The 22496-nt window shown below is 42.1% G+C and overlaps 1 protein-coding gene across 3 annotated transcripts in view; it reads left to right on the forward strand.

Annotated features, from left to right (window-relative positions):
• APBA1 (amyloid beta precursor protein binding family A member 1) overlaps window positions 1–22496 on the forward strand; it is a 242142-nt gene that overhangs the window by 175409 nt on the left and 44237 nt on the right. For all 3 annotated transcript variants that reach the window (XM_003267392.3, XM_030810047.1, XM_030810045.1), the window contains one exon: window positions 18265–18360. In XM_003267392.3, the coding sequence (XP_003267440.1) occupies window positions 18265–18360 (96 nt within the window). The remainder of the gene's footprint in view (window positions 1–18264; window positions 18361–22496) is intronic.

The raw sequence follows: 22496 nt of genomic DNA on the forward strand, positions 1-22496 counted from the left end.
GTACCTCCAATTCCATGCTCTGTGTTGTGTTTTGTGCTTCTGTGATGCTAATGAAAATGAATGGAGATTAGCACCTTGCGAGTAGGAACCGCTTTGCTAGTCAGTGAGGTAATGAGTATAATGTACCCTTGTACAGTGCCTGGCACACATAGTAAGCCCTCTGTAAATGGTCACTATGACTGTTCTTAGCAGGTAATGTGCTGTTACAGCAAATCCCCTTGTGCTCTTAGCTACATCTCTTAATAGGAATTAAAAGTGGCTTTGGTTTTTCTCTCCCACAGACCTAAGGGCCAGTGGTCTGGGAATGAGTGTGGGAACACCATCAAGGAATGGATGGACTTAAATATGGAAATGAATAAAAGACTCCCTCATTTTTCCAAATTGTAATGCATTTCACTTAAATACAGTGAGGCTGTTTCAGAGGGGGAAGAGATAACCTCTGTTTATAAGTCAGTTTTATCAGATAAGAACTTGTTTCACCCTTACACTGGTGTAGTTAATTGGTTATTTATTTTTTGCCTTTGAGAACATGGCTTCAGAAGCTTTTTGATGGTGAGAAATGCATTATTTGTGTGGCCTCTGATGATGACATCACCCTGTGTTGGAGCAGATCGCTGCTGCGAAAGGTTCTGGGCTTCGAGTGATCCAAATCTTCAACCTATAGATTTAACATGGGTTTAACCAGCTTGGGGCTGGGAACAGGAGGGCTTTGCCTATGGGAAAAGAGAGAACAAAAATGGTTAGCATATTTTAGCTGATGGTTATCTGAAAATGTTTCATTGGTATTACTTGAATCCATTATAAATATGTATATAAAACAATTCATTAAGCCCAGGCTATTATCATTTTAATGACATAATTATGCCCCTACAATGCCATGGTAACTTTCTACTTCACCACATTAAAGAAATACAAATGTGCATTGATTATATAGTTTAAACTGAGACTGAATAATTATGGATTTCTTAACCAGTTTCGATTTTTAGAAGCACAAACGTATCTTGGGGCAAGAAAAAAAACTAATCATATATTTGGGATCTTTAAAAACAATTCTAATGTGGAATAAGGTTAATCTAAAACAACTTGGATCAGTGAGGGAAACAACGTACATGGGTGTGAGAAAAGAAATAAAGCTGGATAAACCAGTAAGCGTAAGTGCAAAGCTATTTGAGGACAGTGGACCTTGAGAAGTAATGCTGCGTGTGTTCAGACCCACTCTGTATATAAACCTATTTTTTGCTTCCTTTTCCTCTGATACAAAATGGGTGTCTATGCATACTTCCATTTATTCAACATATTTGTTGAACTCCTGCTATATATTTTATGGGGTCTCTGTATGAGGCATTTGGAGAGGAAACATGAAAGCTAATGATAAATCCTGCCTTCGTGGTGCTTATTAAAATATTGTACTTAAAATGTGATTACTGTCCTGTAGCATTATATTTCCATAAAATAGAAGGGAGACAGTGAGGCACCTTAAGAATGGTACAAACACAATGCATGCAGACAGTTCTTGTGAGAGGGGCTTTCCTTTCCCTTAAGAAATCTAAGAAGGCTGCATGAAAGAAGTACTATTTGAAATGGGGATGGACTGCTGGAGCTTCCTGTATGTGAGGAGTTCACACAGGAGCATAAACAAAGACGCTGAGCAGAAATGCAGGTGATATGCTGGGAACAGAAAGTAGTTCAGTTTGGATTGAAGAAAGAGAATAGGAAGTAGAAGAGGGAAAAAAAGAGTAAAAGAATTAAGGCCAACCCTTGGAGTGCCTTAAGTGCCAAGGTAAAGAGTCTAGAATGTGTTCAATAAGCAAAAAAGAATGACTAAAGATTTTTGAACTGAGGAATGACTTGTTCAGGGCTTGTTAAACCTGCATTTTAAATGAGAGTAAATAGGTGCTTAATGACAGGTGTCTGGTGAAGAAGTTCATGAGCTCTCGGTGCTGTAGTCTCATGCAGCACATTGGCTGCTTAGTCACTTAAAGAATAAAAACCAAACACCTTATTCTCAGGTTCTCTGTGTTGTTCTACATATGTGAAATTACTAAGTAACTGAGTCTCAGATGGATTTGGCAAAACTGTGTAATTTTTAAAGAATTATGTTCTCCTGCCCTTCATTACCATGAATTTCTGTCGCTGAGTTTCATTGGAGGAAAGAGGCCAACAAGTGTTGGAACTCATTAAGGTTGGCTAGGACTTGCTGGGGTATTTCACCGGGTGTCCTCATGAGCAGTGTACCAAGGTCGTGTGTGAGCTATGCTATAAATTAACAGTAGAGGCATACGTATGCCCTGATTCTCTTTTGTAAATCAATCACTATAATACCATCACCCTCAACTCATATTTGGAAATGCTGTCTTGGTCGGGAGATAGTGGACATGCCAGAAGTTGCACACAGCAGTTGTATATACCCCCCAGCCTTAGCCAGTAATGAGCTGTTCTTACCAATAGACCATTAAGAGTGTTGGAGCTTATGAATTAATGTAGAATCTTGGTATGATTTTATAGAGCCTTTTTGCTTTTCAATTCTACCCGTGAATAAAATTTTAATAAGGAAGGAAAGGAGATGAAGAAAACAACCCCGTGGGCATTTGTTTTCCTTGTGAGCACTCTCCCAGAGGGCTGAAATAACTTTTCTAACTGTTCAGATCATAAAAAGACTTGAATGCTTTGCCGGTGCCCAGGCACTAAACGTACCACTAGTGTGCATTATCACCAGTTAATCCTTATGGCAACCCGGGAGGTGGGTGCTAGCTGTTTCCCCATTTCTCAGGAAGTATCAAAGAGGATGGATGACCTGCCCAGGCTCAGAGCCATGAGTGGTAGCCAGACTCTGATCTGCCAGATGCTGGGGCTTAAGCATTTAATAACCTCCCTATCCTGAAACATAAGTTACCTTGTTCAGCCACAATAAAAAATTAAAAACATTTCAAGGGGCTGGGCACAGCAGTGGCTCATGCCTGTAACCCCAGCAGTTTGGGAGGCTGAGGCAGTTGGATCACTTGAGGTCAGGAGTTCGAGACCAGCCTGGCCAACATGATGAAACCCCATTTCTACTAAAAATACAAAAATTGGCTGGGTGTGGTGGTGGATGCCTTTAATCCCAGCTACTTAGGAGGCTGAGGCAGGAGAATCACTTGAAGCCGGGAGGCGGAGGTTGCAGTGAACTGAGATCGCACCACTGCACTCCAGCCTGGGCAACAAAGCAAGACTCTATCTCAAAAAAAAAAAGAAAAAATTTCAGGGGAGAAATGAAATGTAACCATGTATGTAACTGTGTTCCCTGGAATCACACTATGCTTTTCAAAATGGAGCCTAATATAGGAAAGCAGATAATGATGGCTTTGAGGACTAAACCCATTGTCTTAGGAGTGGATTGATTTTATTTAATTTTTTTTAATTATACTTTAAGTTCTAGGGTACATGTGCACAATGTGAAGGTTTGTTATGTATGTATACATGCGCCATGTTGGTGTGCCGCACCCATTAACTCATCATTTACATTAGGTATATCTCCTAATGCTATCCCTCCACCCTCCCCCCACCCCATGACAGGCCCCAGTGTGTGATGTTCTCCTTCCTGTGTCCAAGTGTTCTCACTGTTCAATTGCCACCTATGAGTGAGAACATGCGGTGTTTGGTTTTTTGTCCTTGCAATAGTTTGCTGAGAATGATGGTTTCCAGCTTCATCCATGTCCCTACAAAGGACATGAACTCATCATTTTTTATGGCTGCATAGTATTCCATGGTGTATATGTGCCACATTTTCTTAATCCATTCTATCATTGATGGACATTTGGGTTGGTTCCAAGTCTTTGCTATTGTGAATGGTGCCACAATAAACATATGTGTGCATGTGTCTTTATAGCAGCATGCTTTATAATCCTTTGGGTATATACCCAGTAATGGGATGGCTGGGTCAAATGGTATTTCTAGTTCTAGATCCTTGAGGAATCGCCACACTGACTTCCACAATGGTTGAACTAGTTTACAGTCCCACCAACAGTGTAAAAGTGTTCCTATTTCTCCACATCCTCTCCAGCACCTGTCGTTTCCTGACTTTTTAGTGATGGCCATTCTAACTGGTGTGAGATGGTATCTCATTGTGGTTTTGATTTGCATTTCTCTGATGGCCAGTGATGATGAGCATTTTTTCATGTGTCTTTTGGCTGCATAAATGTCTTCTTTTGAGAAGTGTCTGTTCATATCCTTCACCTACTTTTTGATAGAGTTTGTTTTTTTCTTGTAAATTTGTTTGAGTTCATTGTAGATTCTGGATATTAGCCCTTTGTCAGATGAGTAGGTTGCAAAAATTTTCTCCCATTCTGTAGGTTGCCTGTTCCCTCTGATGGTAGTTTCTTTTGCTGTGCAGAAGCTCTTTAGTTTAATTAGATCCCATTTGTCAATTTTGGCTTTTGTTGCCATTGCTTTTGGTGTTTTAGACATGAAGTTCTTGCCCATGCCTGTGTCCTGAATGGTATTGCCTAGGTTTTCTTCTATGGTTTTTATGGTTTTAAGTCTAACATGTAAGTCTTTAATCCATCTTGAATTAATTTTTGTATAAGGTGTAAGGAAGGGATCCAGTTTCAGCTTTCTACATATGGCTAGCCTGTTTTCCCAGCACCATTTATTAAATAGGGAATCCTTTCCCCATTGTTTGTTTTTGTCAGGTTTGTCAAAGATCAGATAGTTGTAGATATGCAGCATTATTTCTGAGGGCTCCGTTCTGTTCCATTGGTCTATATCTCTGTTTTGGTACCAGTACCATGCTGTTTTGGTTACTGTAGCCTTGTAGTATAGTTTGAAGTCCGGTGGCATGATGCCTCCAGCTTTGTCCTTTTGGCTTAGGATTATCTTGGCAATGCGGGCTCTTTTTTGGTTCCATATGAACTTTAAAGTAGTTTTTTCCAATTCTGTGAAGAAAGTCATTGGTACCTTGATGGGGATGGCATTGAATCTATAAATTACCTTGGGCAGTATGGCCATTTTCACGATATTGATTCTTCCAGCCCATGAGCATGGAATGTTCTTCCATTTGTTTGTATCCTCTTTTATTTCATTGAGCAGTGGTTTGTAGTTCTCGTTGAGGAGGTCTTTCACATCCCTTGTAAGTTGGATTCCTAGGTATTTTATTCTCTTTGAAGCAATTGTGAATGGGAGTTCACTCATGATTTGGCTCTCTGTTTGTCTGTGATTGGTGTACACGAATGCTTGTGATTTTTGCACATTGATTTTGTATCCTGAGACTTTCCTGCAGTTGCTTATTAACAAGCTTTATTCCAGAGCCTTTGGAGTCCCAAGCACTGTGATAGGACATGATTCTGTGTCTCTTCCACTAGAAGAGTTTCTGGCCCAGCCAGTGTAGGTGGCCTCTCCACCCGTTGTCCATCTTGGCAGCCATCATGCTACACTTCAGCCACTGGAGTGGAGGTGCTCTAAGGAATCCTTGCATATGTGTACCTTCAAAAAGCCGCTGAACATTCATTCATTTGAAATGATGACCAGCATTCTCAAAGTATGGGTAAGAAGTGATTCAGTTAGAACTTTATCTTGAAAGCAGTACTAAAAAATATAAATATAACCTTAGTTTGCCCTTTAACTATCAACATCCAGGTTATAGTTCCAACTGTACACGAATTCTTAGAACAGAGAAGTAGTACTGATTTTATATGATGTAGTATTGATCTTAGTTATAATTTTTTTCAAAAAAAGTCACTGAATCACACAAAATAACCTTCAAATCACATGTGACTTTTGCAGCATGTTCAGAAAGAGTTATCTCAATCATAAAGAGAAACATTTCAGTAAAAATATTTAAGGACTGACTCAGTTTTCCTAAGGGCCTTTCTTAATTTTTTGATATTCCAGTCATTTTCTTTGGAAGCACATCTAATGTTACCACTCTTTCCATTCGTCACTCCTTCACTAACCAGTGCAACCCTGCTGGTTTCTCCAGTCAGCAGCTGTTTTGAGAAAGACTCCAACTTTGCCCTCTTCAACTTTATGCAGTTCTGCTATCCATCTATTTATTTTTGCAATATTTGCACCTCTGCACTTTATTTGCTATTATTTGTTTTTGTTTTGTTTTTGCCTTGTAATGCCAGATGGTCCCAACAGTCAACAGAAGACCAGTTGACAAAGATGTGGACCAGATAAATAGATGCTAGTGTTTGGGGTGGAGGACTGTTCAGGTAGGCACTAATGTTGTGTCTTAGTCTGTTTTAGTTCTGGAGGCTGGGAAGTCCAAGTTGGAGGGGCCGCATCTGGTAAGGGTTTTCTTGGTGGTGGGGAATCCGCAGTGCCAGACATCACATGTCCAGGGGGTTCACGAGGGACAGCCACACTGACTTGTATAACAGCTCCACTCTCACGATAACTAACCCACTCCCTCAATAACCCATTAATCCATCAATCCTTGAATGCATCAATCCATTCATGAGGGTAGAGCTCTCATGACCCAGTCACCTCCCAAAAGTTCTACCTCTCAACACTGCTGCACTGGGGACCAAGTTTCTAACACAAGAATTCTAGGGAACACATTCAAACTTGGCACATTACAAGTAGTCAGCTCATTTGTGACTTTTTGTGACATTAAAACTTTTGTTTTCCTGCAGTGACTGAGACAGTGACCACTGTTTACAGAAGTCACCCTGTATTTGTAACCTATAGGTTTGTCTACCCTGAAAGACCAGGCATTTTTGGGGGGAGGCAGGGATCTGGGTTTATTTGGACACTGTCAGCATTTCAATGTTGAATGAATGGCCCGCACAGAACTCACTTTGTGTGTGTCTCTTGACTAGAATTTCTCCAAAACTCTTTCAGGATCCTTGAATTCCTCTCCACATCATGGCCCTGCTCTCTGAGATCCTGCCTCAGTCCTCAGGCCTTTCTAGAATAGAACATTGTTCATCATATATTTGGAAGGAGGCAGGAACCCTTTACCTCCAGCTTTGGGGAATTCTTATTATCATCCTCTCCACTTTTCCTAATTGTAAAAGTTTCTTTCTGCAGATCTCCAAGGGGCAAGAGTGGTAACTCAATCCTCTCACTCCTTTAGATCTTTTGGTTCAACTCAGGAAATAGTCCTGAATGCCTGTATTAGGCTTCTTCAATGAGGGGAGCAGGCCAGTGACTCATAAAAAAGAAAAAAAAAAAAGAAAAAAATATCTGCACCTGGGGCAGAGAGTAGGAGCTGAGCTCTGGCTGTTGGTAACACCCTGTGCTATCTTCCATGGGGCTCCAGCCACTAGTCCCAGCCTGGCTCTGCAGCCTCATTTCTCACCTGCCAGAGCTGTGCTGTTCCTCCTCCCTGCCTGTGTTTCCAGTATCTTCCTCTGCTTTCCTGTCCCATACTATGTGAAGACCACATGGTGTTCAGGGTTCAGCTGAAGCACCACCTCCCCATGAAGCATTGTCTGATGCACACCCCTCCCCTCCTGCAGAGCTGACCACTCCCTCTGTGTCCCCACTGTACAGAACAACATCCTGGCCACCTGCTGGGGACCTGCCTTTTCATATCTGCCTCCTCCCATTCTCTGAAAACAGGTCTCCTTCCTCTTTGTTACGTGGCCCAGTGTTAGGAACACAGATAGGCACTGAGATGTCTGTCGAAGGAACAAATAAATAATAACTTGTGGTGGTGCTTCTCTTCCCTTCAAACAGCCTGAAAGTTCCAGGAGCTATTTGTATGTCTCCCCGCTACCACGAAAAGTGCTGTCTTTGCCTCTAAGAGATGTTCAGTCAGAATTAAAATGAGGCCGGGGGCAGTGGTTCACGCCTGTAATCCCAGCACTTTGGGAGGCCAAGGTGGGCAGATGACTTGAGGTCAGGAGTTTGAGACTAGCCTAGCCAACACGATGAAACCCCATCTCTATCAAAAATACAAAAATCAGCTGGGCGTGGTGGTATGCACCTGTAGTCCCAGCTACTTGGGAGGCTGAAGCAGGAGAATCCCTTGAACCCAGGAGGCAGAGGTTGCAGTGAGCCGAGATTGCGCCACTGCACTCCACTCCAGCCTGGGCAAAAACAACGAAACTGTCTCAAAAAAAAAAAAAAAAAAGAATTAAAATGATCAGCTTTGCCTTGGGATACTTTCGTATCCTTTACCCACCTCTGGCTCCATTGCCGATGGACAGGATGATACATTTCTTGTTTGGGATTCAGGAACCTGGTCTTGAGGCTGAAAGCTTTGCTTTGTGGAATCCCAAAGCTGTGGTGGTAAAACTTAGATGGTAGCTGTAGAGAATCTGCTAGAACATTTTCTGCAGAAGATGAGTTGTTAGCTTAAGGAGACCTTGTAATTATGTAGAACAGGGAGTTGTTGGTGAGTCATCTCTGCGCACTGTGTCCTAGATAGACGTCTGGGTTCCGCGCTTACCTTTGTGAACTCCTGACCCTGCATTTGCATCCCACCCTCACAAGCAAATGGTCTCATTTGCTTAAAATTGGATATCCATCCAGTAGCCCAGAAGGTGTTGAGTCTCCAGACAGAGATATATGTGACAATAATTTTACCTTTTCTATCATATTTCATTGCCTAATTTTGCCTTCAATGTATTCTTTGAAAGTTAACAGTATTATGTAATTTCTGTTTTTTTCCTCCATTTTTAAGAGTATATCAAGGTGGAAGTTGGACGTAATGGACAAAGGTCTTGTAAAGCAGACATTTGAGATGAGTTAAACACCAGCACCATTGTTTAGGCTTCACGGGGCCATGTCTGTTTTGAAGCTGTTTGTCCACCCTTGACATTTAGGCGATGGTGTGATGATTTTGAGGCTTCCATTAGACAGGGTCCTCTCTCATCTGGGGACAGCTTTCTGCATCAAAAGAGTGTCCTTGGAGCCCAGGTGACAGTCATCAAAGGCAAAGACCATTTCTCTAATTCAAAATGCAAATTGAGGCCAGCCACAGTGGCTCACACCTGTAACCCCAGTGTTTTTGGAGGCCGAGGCAGGAGGATTGCTTGAGCCCAGGAGTTCGAGACCTGCCTGGGCAACATAGCGAGACCCTGTCTCTCCAAAAAAAAAAAAAAAAAAAGTTTTTTAGTTTAAAAAAAGCGCATATTGAATATTCTACATACAACACTAGAGGGATGCTGTATCAGAAAAGGGCCTACCATTGACCACTGAAAAACGAAGAAAGCATTGGGTGCATCTGTAACATATCTGCTTCCTATGCAAGCTGGAAAACATTGTAAAGCTGAATAAACTGAAGCCATTTATTCAGTAAACATTTACTGAGTGCCTACTGTTTACAAGACCCAAGGCGAGGCAGTTGGAGGATGAACATGAACAAGACAAGGTCCCTACCACCTGAGAGCTCTTGGGGGAGAAGGGGCATAACGTGAACAGCATGGCACGTGGCTGTGGAAAAAAGGAATGTACTGTGAATAGGGTCTGCGGAAGCTTCAGCAAGATGAGTGCTTTTGAGCTGAACATTGAATATAGGAAAGAATGAGGGTAAACTTTCTAGGTGGAGGTCATTAATTGCACATGCAAATAGGAGGAAACTCGAATGAGCTCAAGCACGTGCCAAAGGCAAGAGCACCCAGGGTCTGCAGGGAAGCAGTCCCTGATGAGGTTGGTGTGGGTCCAACCAGAGCCTCTGCAAGGGCAGTGCCCACTGCAGGCTCATTTTTGCCTCCTCCCCCTGTTCCATGTGGGTACTCAGCAGCAGTCACCTCACTTTACTGTGGGGTCTGGGCTCCCTCTTCATGCCCCTGCTCTCTGTCTGTATAACCTGTCTTCTTACATCATCCTAAGATCATCAGGTCCCCATAATGTTGTAAATAATTTATTTTTAGAAGATTTAGAGCAATTGAGAAATAGGAAATGTGAGACTCTCTGGAGGATTGTTTTTAATGAAGGTGTGATACAGCCCTCAAACCATGCAATTAGAAAATCCAGCTGCACCAGGTTCCCCGGGGGCCAGACCCTTAAAATCTTTGTGACAGAAAATTACTTGGGGGAAAAAATAGAATCATATATATCCGAAGAAGCTCTTCAGATTTGAAAAACTGGGGAAATTTAAAGGCATTAAATTCTCATGAAGACTTTACTACATTAATTTGGAGTCAGCCAGAGAGCTAAATCAGCAAGTACCCACCAGCTCTCTTTGGTGCCAAATAAAAGTTGTGTGTGTTTCTTCTTGAAGGCATGTGGGGCTACTTTATTGCAGCCAGGGGCTGTGGGGTCTGGGGTTCTTTTTTTTTAAATTATACTTTAGGTTTTAGGGTACATGTGCACAATGTGCAGGTTTGTTACATATGTATACATGTGCCATGTTGGTTTGCTGTACCCATTAACTCGTCATTTAGCATTAGGTATATCTCCTAATGCTGTCCCTCCCCCCTCCCCCACCCCACAACAGTCCGCGGAGTGTGATGTTCCCCTTCCTGTGTCCATGAGTTCTCATTGTTCAATTCCCACCTATGAGTGACAACATGCGGGGTTTGGTTTTTTGTAATTGCAATAGTTTACTGAGAATGATGGTTTCCAGTTTCATCCATGTCCCTACAAAGGACATGAACTCGGCCGGGCGCGGTGGCTCACGCTTCTAATCCCAGCACTTTGGGAGGCCGAGGCGGGCAGATCACGAGGTCAGGAGATCGAGACCATGATGAAACCCCGTCTCTACTAAAAATACAAAAAAAAATTAGCCGGGCATGGTGACAGGCGCCTGCAGTCCCAGCTACTTGGAGAGGCTGAGGCAGGAGAATGGCATGAACCCGGGAGGCGGAGCTTGAGGTGAGCCAAGATTGCCCCACCGCACTCCAGCCTGGGCGACAGAGCAAGACTCCGTCTCAAAAAAAAAAAAAAAAAAAAAACAAAGGACATGAACTCACCATTTTTTATGGCTGCATAGTATTCCATGGTGTATATGTGCCACATTTTCTTAATCCAGTCTATTGCTGTTGGCCATTTGGGTTGGTTCCAAGTCTTTGCTATTGTGAATAGTGCCACAATAAACATATGTGTGCATGTGTCTTTATAGCAGCGTGATTTATAGTCCTTTGGGTATATACCCAGTAATGGGATGGCTGGGTCAAATGGTATTTCTAGTTCTAGATCCCTGAGGAATCGCCACACTGACTTCCACAATGGTTGAACTAGTTTACAGTCTCACCAACAGTGTAAAAGTGATCCTATTTCTCCACGTCCTCTCCAGCACCTGTTGTTTCCTGACTTTTTAATGATGGCCATTCTAACTGGTGTGAGATGGTATCTCATTGTGGTTTTGATTTGCATTTCTCTGATGGCCAGTGATGATGAGCATTTTTTCATGTGTTTTTTGGCTGCATAAATGTCTTCTTTTGAGAAGTGTCTGTTCATGTCCTCTGCCCACTTTTTGATGGGGTTGTTTGTTTTTTTCTTGCAAATTTGTTTGTGTTCATTGTAGATTCTGGATATTAGCCCTTTGTCAGATGAGTAGATTGCAAAAATTTTCTCCCATTCTGCAGGTTGCCTGTTCACTGAGATGGTAGTCTCTTTTGCTATGCAGAAGCTCTTTAGTTTAATTAGATCCCATTTGTCAATTTTGGCTTTTGTTGCCATTGCTTTTGGTGTTTTAGACATGAACTCCTTGCCCACGCCTATGTCCTGAATGGTATTGCCTAGGCTTTCTTCTAGGGTTTTTATGGTTTTAGGTCTAACATGTAAGTCTTTAATCCGTCTTGAATTAATTTTTGTATAAGGTGTAAGGAAGGGATCCAGTTTCAGCTTTCTACATATGGCTAGCCAGTTTTCCCAGCACCATTTATTAAATAGGGAATCCTTTCCCCATTGCTTGTTTTTGTCAGGTTTGTCAAAGATCAGATGGTTGTAGATATGCGGCATTATTTCTGAGGGCTCTGTTCTGTTCCATTGATCTATGTCTCTGTTGTGCTACCAGTACCATGCTGTTTTGTTTACTGTAGCCTTGTAGTATAGTTTGAAGTCAGGTAGTGTGATGCCTCCAGCTTTGTTCTTTTGGCTTAGGATTGACTTGGCAATGCCGGCTCTTTTTTGGTTCCATATGAACTTTAAAGTAGTTTTTTCCAATTCTGTGAAGAAAGTCATTGGTAGCTTGATGGGAATGGCATTGAATCTATAAATTACCTTGGGCAGTATGGCCATTTTCATGATATTGATTCTTCCAACCCATGAGCATGGAATGTTCTTCCATTTGTTTGTATCCTCTTTTATTTCATTGAGCAGTGGTTTGTAGTCCTCCTTGAAGAGGTCCTCCACATCCCTTGTAAGTTGGATTCCTAGGTATTTTATTCTCTTTGAAGCAATTGTGAATGGGAGTTCACTCATGATTTGGCTCTCTGTTTGTGATTGATGTACAAGAATGCTTGTGATTTTTGTACATTGATTTTGTATCCTGAGACTTTGCTGAAGTTGCTAATCAGCTTAAGGAGATTTTGGGCTGAGACAGTGGGGTTTTCTAGATATACAATCATGTCATCTGCAAACAGGGACAATTTGACTTCCTCTTTTCCTAATTGAATACCCTTTATTTCCTTCTCCTGCCTGATTGCCCTGGCCAGAACTTCCAGCACTATGTTGAATAGGAGTGGTGAGAGAGGGCATCCCTGTCTTTTGCCAGTTTTCAAAGGGAATGCTTCCAATTTTTGCTCATTCCGTATGATATTGGCTGTGGGTTTGTCATAGATAGCTCCTATTATTTTGGGATATGTCCCATCAATACCTAATTTATTGAGAGTTTTTAGCATGAAGGGTTGTTGAATTTTGTGAAAGGCCTTTTCTGCATCTATTGAGATAATCATGTGTTTTTTGTCTTTGGTTCTGTTTATATGCTGGATTACGTTTATTGATTTGCGTATGTTGAACCAGCCTTGCATCCCAGGGATGAAGCCCACTTGATCATGGTGGATAAGCTTTTTGATGTGCTGCTGGATTCGGTTTGCCAGTATTTTATTGAGGATTTTTGCATCAATGTTCATCTAGGATATCGGTCTGAAATTCTCTTTTTTGGTTGTGTCTCTGCCAGGCTTTGGTATCAGGACGATGCTGGCCTCATAAAATGTGTTAGGGAGGATTTCCTCTTTTTCTATCAATTGGAATAGTTTCAGAAGGAATGGTACCAGTTCCTCCTTGTACCTCTGGTAGAATTCGGCTGTGAATCCATCAGGTCCTGGACTCTTTTTGGTTGGTAAGCTATTGATTATTGCCACAATTTCAGAGCCTCTTATTGGTCTATTCAGAGATTCAACTTCTTCCTGGTTTAGTCTTGGGAGGGTGTATTTGTCAAGGAATTTATCCATTTCTTCTAGATTTTCTAGTTTATTTGCGTAGAGGTGTTTGTAGTATTCTCTGATGGTAGATTGTATTTCTGTGGGATTGGTGGTGATATCCCCTTTTTCATTTTTTATTGCATCTATTTGATTCTTCTCTCTTTTCTTCTTTATTAGTCTTGCTAGTGGTCTATCAATTTTGTTGATCTTTTCAAAAAACCAGCTCCTGGATTCATTAATTTTTTGAAGGGTTTTTTGTGTCTCTATTTCCTTCAGTTCTGCTCTGATTTTAGTTATTTCTAGCCTTCTGCTAGCTTTTGAATGTGTTTGCTCTTGCTTTTCTAGTTCTTTTAATTGTGATGTTAGGGTGTTAATTTTGGATCTTTCCTGCTTTCTCTTGTGGGCATTTAGTGCTATAAATTTCCCTCTACACACTGCTTTGAATGTGTCCCAGAGATTCTGGTATGTTGTATCTTTGCTCTCGTTGGTTTCAAAGAACATCTTTATTTCTGCCTTCATTTCGTTATGTACCCAGTAGTCATTCAGGAGCAGGTTGTTCAGTTTCCATGTAGTTGAGCGGTTTTGAGTAAGTTTCTTAATCCTGAGTTCTAGTTTGATTGCACTGTGGTCTGAGAGACAGTTTGTTATAATTTCTGTTCTTTTACATTTGCTGAGGAGAGCTTTACTTCCAACTGTGTGGTCAATTTTGGAATAGGTGTGGTGTGGTGCTGAAAAAAATGTATATTCTGTTGATTTGGAGTGGAGAGTTCTGTAGATGTCTATTAGGTCCACTTTGTGCAGAGCTGAGTTCAATTCTTGGATATCCTTGTTGACTTTTTGTCTCGTTGATCTGTCTAATGTTGACAGTGGGGTGTTAAACTCTCCCATTATTATTGTGTGGGAGTTTAAGTCCCTTTGTAGGTCACTCAGGACTTGGTTTATGAATCTGGGTGCTCCTGTGTTGGGTGCATATATATTTAGGATAGTTAGGTCTTCTTGTTGAATTGATCCCTTTACCATTATGTAATGGCCTTCTTTGTCTCTTTTGATCTTTGTTGGTTTAAAGTCTGTTTTATCAGAAACTAGGATTGCAACTCCTGCCTTTTTTTGTTTTCCATTTGCTTGATAGATCTTCCTCCATCCCTTTATTTTGAGTCTATGTGTGTCTCTGCACATGAGATGGGTTTCCTGAATACAGCACACTGATGGGTCTTGACTCCTTATCCAATTTGCCAGTCTGTGTCTTTTAATTGGAGCATTTAGCCCATTTACCTTTGAAGTTAATATTGTTATGTGTGAATTTGATCCTGTCATTATGATGTTAGTTGGTTATTTTGCTCGTTAGTTGATGCAGTTTCTTCCTAGCCTCGATGGTCTTTACAATTTGGCATGATTTTGCAGTGGCTGGTACCGGTTGTTCCTTTCCATGTTTAGTGCTTCCTTCAGGAGCTCTTTTAGGGCAGGCCTGGTGGTGACAGAATCTCTCAGCATTTGCTTGTCTGTAAAGGATTGTATTTCTCCTTCACTTATGAAGCTTAGTTTGGCTGGATATGAAATTCTGGGTTGAAAATTCTTTTCTTTAAGAATGTTGAATATTGGCCCCCACTCTTTTCTGGCTTGTAGAGTTTCTGCCGAGAGATCAGCTGTTAGTCTGATGGGCTTCCCTTTGTGGGTAACCCGACCTGTCTCTCTGGCTGCCCTTAACATTTTTTCCTTCATTTCAACTTTGTTGAATCTGACAATTATGTGTCTTGGAGTTGCTCTTCTCGAGGAGTATCTTTGTGGCGTTCTCTGTATTTCCTGAATCTGAATGTTGGCCTGCCCTGCTAGATTGGGGAAGTTCTCCTGGATAATATCTTGCAGAGTGTTTTCCAACTTGGTCCCATTCTCCCCGTCACTTTCAGGTACACCAATCAGACGTAGGTTTGGTCTTTTCACATAGTCCCATATTTCTTGGACGCTTTGTTCGTTTCTTTTTATTCTTTTTTTTTCTCTAAACTTCCCTTCTCGCTTCATTTCATTCATTTCATCTTCCATCACTGATACCCTTTCTTCCAGTTGATCGCATCGGCTACTGCAGCTTCTTCAATCTTCACGTAGTTCTCGAAACTTGGCTTTCAGCTCCATCAGCTCCTTTAAGCCCTTCTCTGCATTGGTTATTCTAGTTATCCATTCTTCTAATTTTTTTTCAAAGCTTTTAACTTCTTTGCCATTGTTTTGAATTTCCTCCCGTAGCTCGGAGTAGTTTGTCTTAAGCCTTCTTCTCTCAACTTGTCAAAGTCATTCTCCGTCCAGCTTTGTTCCGTTGCTGGTGAGGAGTTGTGTTCCTTTGGAGGAGGAGAGGTGCTCTGCTTTTTAGTTTCCAGTTTTTCTGCTCTGTGTTTTCCCTATCTTTGTGGTGTTATCTACTTTTGGTCTTTGATGATGGTGATGTACAGATGGGTTTTTGGTGTGGATGTCCTTTCTGTGTGTTAGTTTTCCTTCTACCAGACAGGACCCTCAGTTGCAGGTCTGTTGGAGTTTACTAGAGGTCCACTCCAGACCCTGTTTGGCTGGGTGTCAGCAGCGGTGGCTGCAGAACAGCGGATTTTCGTGAGACCGCAAATTCAGCTGTCTGATAGTTCCTCTGGAAGTTTTGTCTCAGAGGAGTACCTGGCCGAGTGAGGGGTCAGTCTGTCCCTACTGGGGGATGCCTCCCTGTTAGGCTGCTCAGGGGTCAGGGACCCACTTTAGGAGGCAGTCTGCCCGTTCTCAGATCTCCAGCTGCGTGCTGGGAGAACCACTACTCTCTTCAAAGCTGTCAGACAGGGACATTTAAGTCTGCAGAGGTTCCTGCTGACTTTTTGTTTGTCTGTGCCCTGCCCCCAGAGGTGGAGCCTACAGAGGCAGGCAGGCCTCCTTGAGCTGTGGTGGGCTCCACCCAGTTCGAGCTTCCTGGCTGCTTTGTTTACCTAAGCAAGCCTGGGCAATGGCGGGCACCCCTCCCCTAGCCTCGCTGCCGCCTTGCAGTTTGATCTCAGACTGCTGTGCTAGCAATCAGCGAGACTCCGTGGGCGTAGGACCCTGCGAGCCAGGTGCGGGACACAATCTCCTGGTGTGCCGTTTTCCAAGCCCGTTGGAAAAGCGCAGTATTAGGGTGGGACTGATCCTATTTTCCAGGTGCCGTCTGTCACCCCTTTCTTTGACTAGGAAAGGGAACTTCCTGACCCCTTGCGCTTCCGGAGTGAGGCAATGCCTCGCCCTGCTTCAGCTTGCATACAGTGCACTGCACCGACTGTCCTGCACCCACTGTTTGGCACTCCCTAGTGAGATGAACCCGGTACCTCAAATGGAAATGCAGAAATCACCCGTCTTCTGTGTCGCTCACGCTGGTTGCTGTAGACCGGAGCTGTTCCTATTCGGCCATCTTGGCTCCACCCCGGGCATGGGGTTCTTTATGCCAGCTGTTACCCTGGGCCTGCCCTCTTGGCTTCCCCACCGAGTGTCTGATGTCTGCATGTGAATATTTAAGGGGTTCGTTCGTTGTCCTGATCTCCCTGCCTAGAATCAGGTGTATGGGATCACAAGAAACAAATTCAAGTCTCATAACATTAGGCTGGGATCATACAACTTCTTCATCTGAATTAAAATGAATTTCACTGCATTATCTTTCTGTTCATTTGTGGCCACCTATATTTTCCATAATTCAGACCTTTTGGAAAAGATTTAATTTTTTTGTTTGTTTCACACAGTGCTCACCAACCTCCCCCTTGTCTATCAGCGTGCCCCCCCAGCCCCAACACCAGCACCATTGCTGTGTGAAACATTATCCCTTTCCATGAAGATATTTTACTGATGTCTCTGTGCCTCAGCTTCCCCCAAGGGGGCTGGTCCCAAGAAATCAGACATGGGTTCAAGCAAGCACTAGGGTTATTTTGCTTCCTTTGCCCAGGTCTTACCTCCCCACGCATCCCCACGCTTTCTGAGAGAATACACCTCTGTTTGGTTTTTCTCTGTGTTTTATGCCTTTTGTCAAACATTGCCAACAGACTGTGAAGCAGCGCAGCCTTCCTCTCAGAGGACCATCGCTGTGGAATTCTTAAGTATCTCTGTGGCTCACCTGAAGATGCCTTTCATCTCCCAAGATTTCAGGAGCACACAATAATGTTTGGCTATAGGCTGGGGAGTGTTTTCCGGGCCTGTATCAGTCCCATCCCTGTGCTTGCTTGTTTTATTTGCCCATCCATTCAGAAGATATTTATGGAGCACCTTCTGTGTACACCGACCTGGGAGCTTCCTATTCACGTCTAGCAGGGCCTGCCTGCAGAGGGAGCTGGGGTCCCATCAGCCCAGGCAATACCACACCCAACCAGGTCATTCTCCCTGAGCCTATTTTTCTAAGCCTTATTTTCCGATACACCGTTTGACAAAGGATTTTTGAACTGTTCTAAGAGCATCCAAGGTAGTGTTTGGATGTTAAAATGCTGAAATTTCTCTGAATTTTCAATAGCCTGTAGACTAAATCAGACAAAACATTTGAAATCTGAATTGACTAGGAAAATACAGGTGGTATGGTTTCTAGCCATCAAAATCAGGCCCAGCTACTTCTTTAAAAATGTGTTTTTTTACTGTTTCATGTGGATCATTTGGGGCAGGCAATTTTATAAGACATTCGGTACCCTAAATATTTGGCTTCGTCCGTAAGAAAAAAATGTTTTAAACATGTTTGTTTAATATCCTTAGCTCAATTCATTTAGGATTTTTGATATTCAACCTTTTCTGTATTTTCTTTCAACATTTGGCCTAAGGGAAAAAACGGCCCATAGCTATGAAAGCTCCTTTGAAAGCACGGCAGGACTTGAAAAAGAAAGCTTGAAAACCACAAGTGTTTTATGTACAGTTGGCAGCTCCTTTTTAAGAGGTTTTCTCCCCACTGCAGTGTCTGTTCAGTTGTGTTCTGCTTTGCTTCTCTCTCCCGGCCCCTTTCCCCCAGCCAAGTGTCTGCCGAGTCTCTCAAGTTCTCACTGCGTTTCCTCTTGCTGTGTTCTAGTCTCCGTCTCCTGGCAGCTCCTCACCCTTGGGTGCAGAGTCATCAAGCACATCTCTTCACCCCAGTGACCCCGCGGAAGCCTCCACTAATAAAGAGGTAGGGTGCCGTTTTGTTACCAAAGCCGTGGGGCCATTTTGCTTTTCTCTAATACTGTTCTGTACTTCCTAATACAGCATCCTACAGCGCTCCTGACCCACATTACCCTGGTGAGAACAATCCTAATTTCTCCTCTCCAGTATGCAGTTCACCTGTTAAAGCCATGTCGTCCAGTTTGATAGCCACTGGCTGCAGGTGTCTAATTAATGAATAAAATGAAAAGTTTATTTCCTCAAGCACAGTAGCCACATTTCAAGTGCTTGGACAGGGTGGATTACAGAGCATTTGCATCATTGCAGGAAATTCTGTTGAACAGCACTTGACCTCAGACACCAAAAACTCCACGTACAGCGTCTTTCCTCCTGGCGTTACATGCCTGCTGATGCCGTGGACTTGCAGTTGCTGTGTGCTTTGGGAAATGTGTTAGTTTCTTAAATACCCTTTATTTCAGGCCCAAATGAGATATCTTTCATAAGAATAGAGTGGCCATACATTCCCAGTTTACCTAGGGTGTGGTTCCAGTTCACACCTGGTGTCCAGGCAGCCCGCCTTATGAGCACCCTTCTCTCTTGCTGGCGCGGTGTCACCTGCGAGAACTTCCCATGATACTGGAAATGTTCCACTTCTGCTCTGTCCACTATGGTAGTCATTAGCCTCATGTGCCTGTCAAACCCTGGAAATGTGGCCAGTGTAACTGAGGAACTGAAGTTTTCATTTTATCCCATTTTAATTAACTTAAATAGCCACGTGTGGCTGCAGACTGTCAGACAGTGCAGCTCTAAAGTATCCCTTTTGGACAACAAATTCTGTGGTTGCCTTGCTTATGTGGAGCATTTCAGTGAGAAGATGCTGCTTTCTCCCACTGAGGTGTCTGGGGCTCAGAAAGGGCAGCCCCAGAGGGGAGACATTGCCTTCTCCTGTACCCAGGGTCCTTTTACACCTAGTGAACTTCCACCCACACCTGCTAATGAGCCAACATCAGGTAAATGTTGGTCTGCGCCATAATCTGTGTGTGGGCTCAGCTCACTCTAAATATAGCTGCTCCCTCATCAACACTGCGGAAATGTGTTAAAGAGGTAAACCACATGATGAACGATGGTTTCCTTTTCCCTCATTTTGCTGATAATTTTATGTTAAATGCAATGAAAAAAAAAATCTGTTTAAACTGAGTGGCAGATCGCTTTTAAAGGGAGTCTTGGTTAAAATTTACCCTTAAGGCACCCTTGAATACCATATATTTGCCATTAAATATTTACGCAAAGGAAAAGTATTTTTTATTAATCTGTTCATATTAAACCAAACAAACATAGACCTTCTCTGAAATGACACCAACATTAGAATTTAGACTAGAAATATAGTTTGGCCTCCTCTGGTCTTGAGCCTCAGACCCTTGGCCATTGGGAGCAGGAACGACAAGGGCACAGTTTCTGCTGTTCCCACTGTTTCACAGTTTGTTTCATTCTTATATCACATGGTTGGGTGAGAACAAATAGAAGAAAAGAAGGACAGGTGCCATGATGATAACAGTAATGAGCATTATCGTTTCTTGAGCATTGATGATGTTCCAGGAACTGGGCTGAGAAAAATCACAGATAGTGTCTCATTTAATTCTTAAAATAATTCTGTGAGGTAGGTATCACTGTCCTCATTTGCTGGTTGAAGAAGCTAAGAGGTTGAATAACTTACCTGAGATTGTAGAGCTCACAAGTGGTCAGCCAAGATTAAACTCCAGAGCTCATGGGAACCCGTGCTCTTAACTGCCAAGATCTGCCACTGCTGGAGTAGAAAGTGTTCATAGGTCACAGACTACATGGACAAGGTACCTTGTCTGTCATTGTTCCAATTGTCCAATTATGCCTCCAAGTTCTGCACATGAGTTGATTTGTGTGACCCCCAAACACAAATCCCAAAGATCTTCGCCTTTAGCTTTTTAAATGCAACTTTATTTATTTATTCTTGAAAGTTAAGGATCAACTGATGTTCATCTCAGTCCACATGTGAAATAAAGGGCTAACCAGACATCTAAATATTCAGCATTTGATTATGCATTAGATATAATAAGGCAAATTTGTTAGTTTCTCAGTTCCTACAAGACTTGGCTCATGTTTCTACATATCCTTAGAAATGATGATGAAAATCCTATTTGTGTGTAATAATTAGAGATTCTTTCATTTCACAAAACTCTTTTTGAAAAAAGTTTACTACCCCAGAGACTAAGAAAGCTAGTCATGAGCTCATGCATAGAGAATAAGTGAATGTACCAAATGCCCTCTGTTGTAGCTCTTAATAAAATGGCAGCTTTTAGAGCTATAGATCAAAGTAATTCTTTTGTAGCTTCTGCTAAAATCTGGACACTGTCTAGCATTCAGAAAAATATCCAAATCGAACAAGAAAATGTGAATTGACTTCTTAGATATATCTGGAGGCTAAGCAATTTTGATTAAACAAACTCTCATTACCCCAGTCTCTAGTTACTTGGGACAAGGGTAGGGAAATGGTTGGGAAATAATAACTTAAAAGTTTTCGGCCCCTATGAAGATGCTAGCTTCCATCTGCATACCATGAAGTTATGAGAGTTTTTTTCTTTTCTTTAAACCAACCTAAATTAGACAGATTTGGCTGCTGGCTCTCAACTGGGCCTATCTTCTCACTTAGATAAGTTGAAAATAAAATTAATGTAAAGCACTGCTGAAACTGGAGTTCTCTTTCCCCCTATCCACATATCCTGGCTTTTATTTGGTGTGCATTTTCTCATAAATGCATTACTAGCCAGTAATTTTTCATTCCTGGTGCACTAGAAACCCACCCACTTTGGTGTGCAGAGCCATTTCTCCCGCTGAGAAATGGGAGAAGCACCACCTTGGCATTTCATTGAGCACACATGCAGCAGGTTTACTGAAAAGCTGCCCTGTACAATGTATTATTGTGTGATTAGAGTTGAATTGTCATCCTGAATTGAGCTGGAGTCTTACAACTAGGTTTCTTCAACTGCCCCAATTTTTCACAAAACAATTAAAACTACTATTTTTAGACTGTTGTCCAAGTATTAACTAAGTTATCATCCCTTTGCCATTCCCATCCTCCAAGGAAAGAGCACTATGTCAAGTGCTAGGTTAGGGGGTTGCTCCCCATGACATTCCAAGACTCACCCAGGGCGCTTTCCTCATGCAGCCTGCCAGGCACCCCAGAGTCTACCATTTATGCAGGTCAGCCTATCCAACACCTATTCAGTGCCAGATATCTTTCCTCTTAAAATCATGCATTTAAATAATCACCTAAGACCGGGTAGGTTCTCAGCAATGGAATTCTTGGCCTTGCAAATCTTACCTTCTGCCCATTTTAGGGACTTGTATTTAACACTAGCTCTCCACTCTCCTGTGATGCTTGTATCACCCTGGTCCAGACATATCAGCTACAAATTCTGCTACTGGTGGAAGCAGGGGTGAATTTCTTTCTCTTATCTCAGTCAGTGTTACATCTAGGACATCTGCTTCTGAAAGGAACGTATGGTGAGTTTTGCTCCTCTGAAGAGCAGGCAGTTAAGCTGCCATCTAGTCAGGCTCCAAAAGGTGTCTAGCTCATCATCTCTGCTTCCAACAGTGCTGTGAGAACACTGACCTTTGCTCTGAGGTGCAAAAGAAATTCCAGGGTTTTTAATTTACTCCTTTGTTGTGTTCTTATTCAGATAACACATAATAATGATTTATATAATGGAGTTTTTCAACTAAAATAAATCAGTAGGAGATGAAAGGAAGAGATTTTAAAAAACTCTAGCACACATTTTTATCACAGTGAGAAATCACTGTGGCAAAGAGTAAAATAAATTTCTCTTAAGAGAATTCTTAATTTCAACATATAATCATAGCGTTGGTGCTTTCACTAATCAGTTTTTCACATGGAAATGCAGATCCTTAAGAATACAAACTGTGCCCTTTTTATTGTTGTTAGAGATTTTTGTCTGTGGGATTGTTTTTTAGTTGGCAAATACCTCTCTGATTGTGAAATGTAAGATTTCTAGATTATCTAAAATATGAATGGACTATTCTGAGTTTTAGGTAACCTTTACTAATAAATGCATATTTATCTGAACTTTACTTTCTCTAACTAAAAATGATCAATAACTGGTAACTGCCACT

This window comes from Nomascus leucogenys, chromosome 1a (assembly GCF_006542625.1).
Source record: "Nomascus leucogenys isolate Asia chromosome 1a, Asia_NLE_v1, whole genome shotgun sequence".
NCBI classification, from domain to species: domain Eukaryota; kingdom Metazoa; phylum Chordata; class Mammalia; order Primates; family Hylobatidae; genus Nomascus; species Nomascus leucogenys.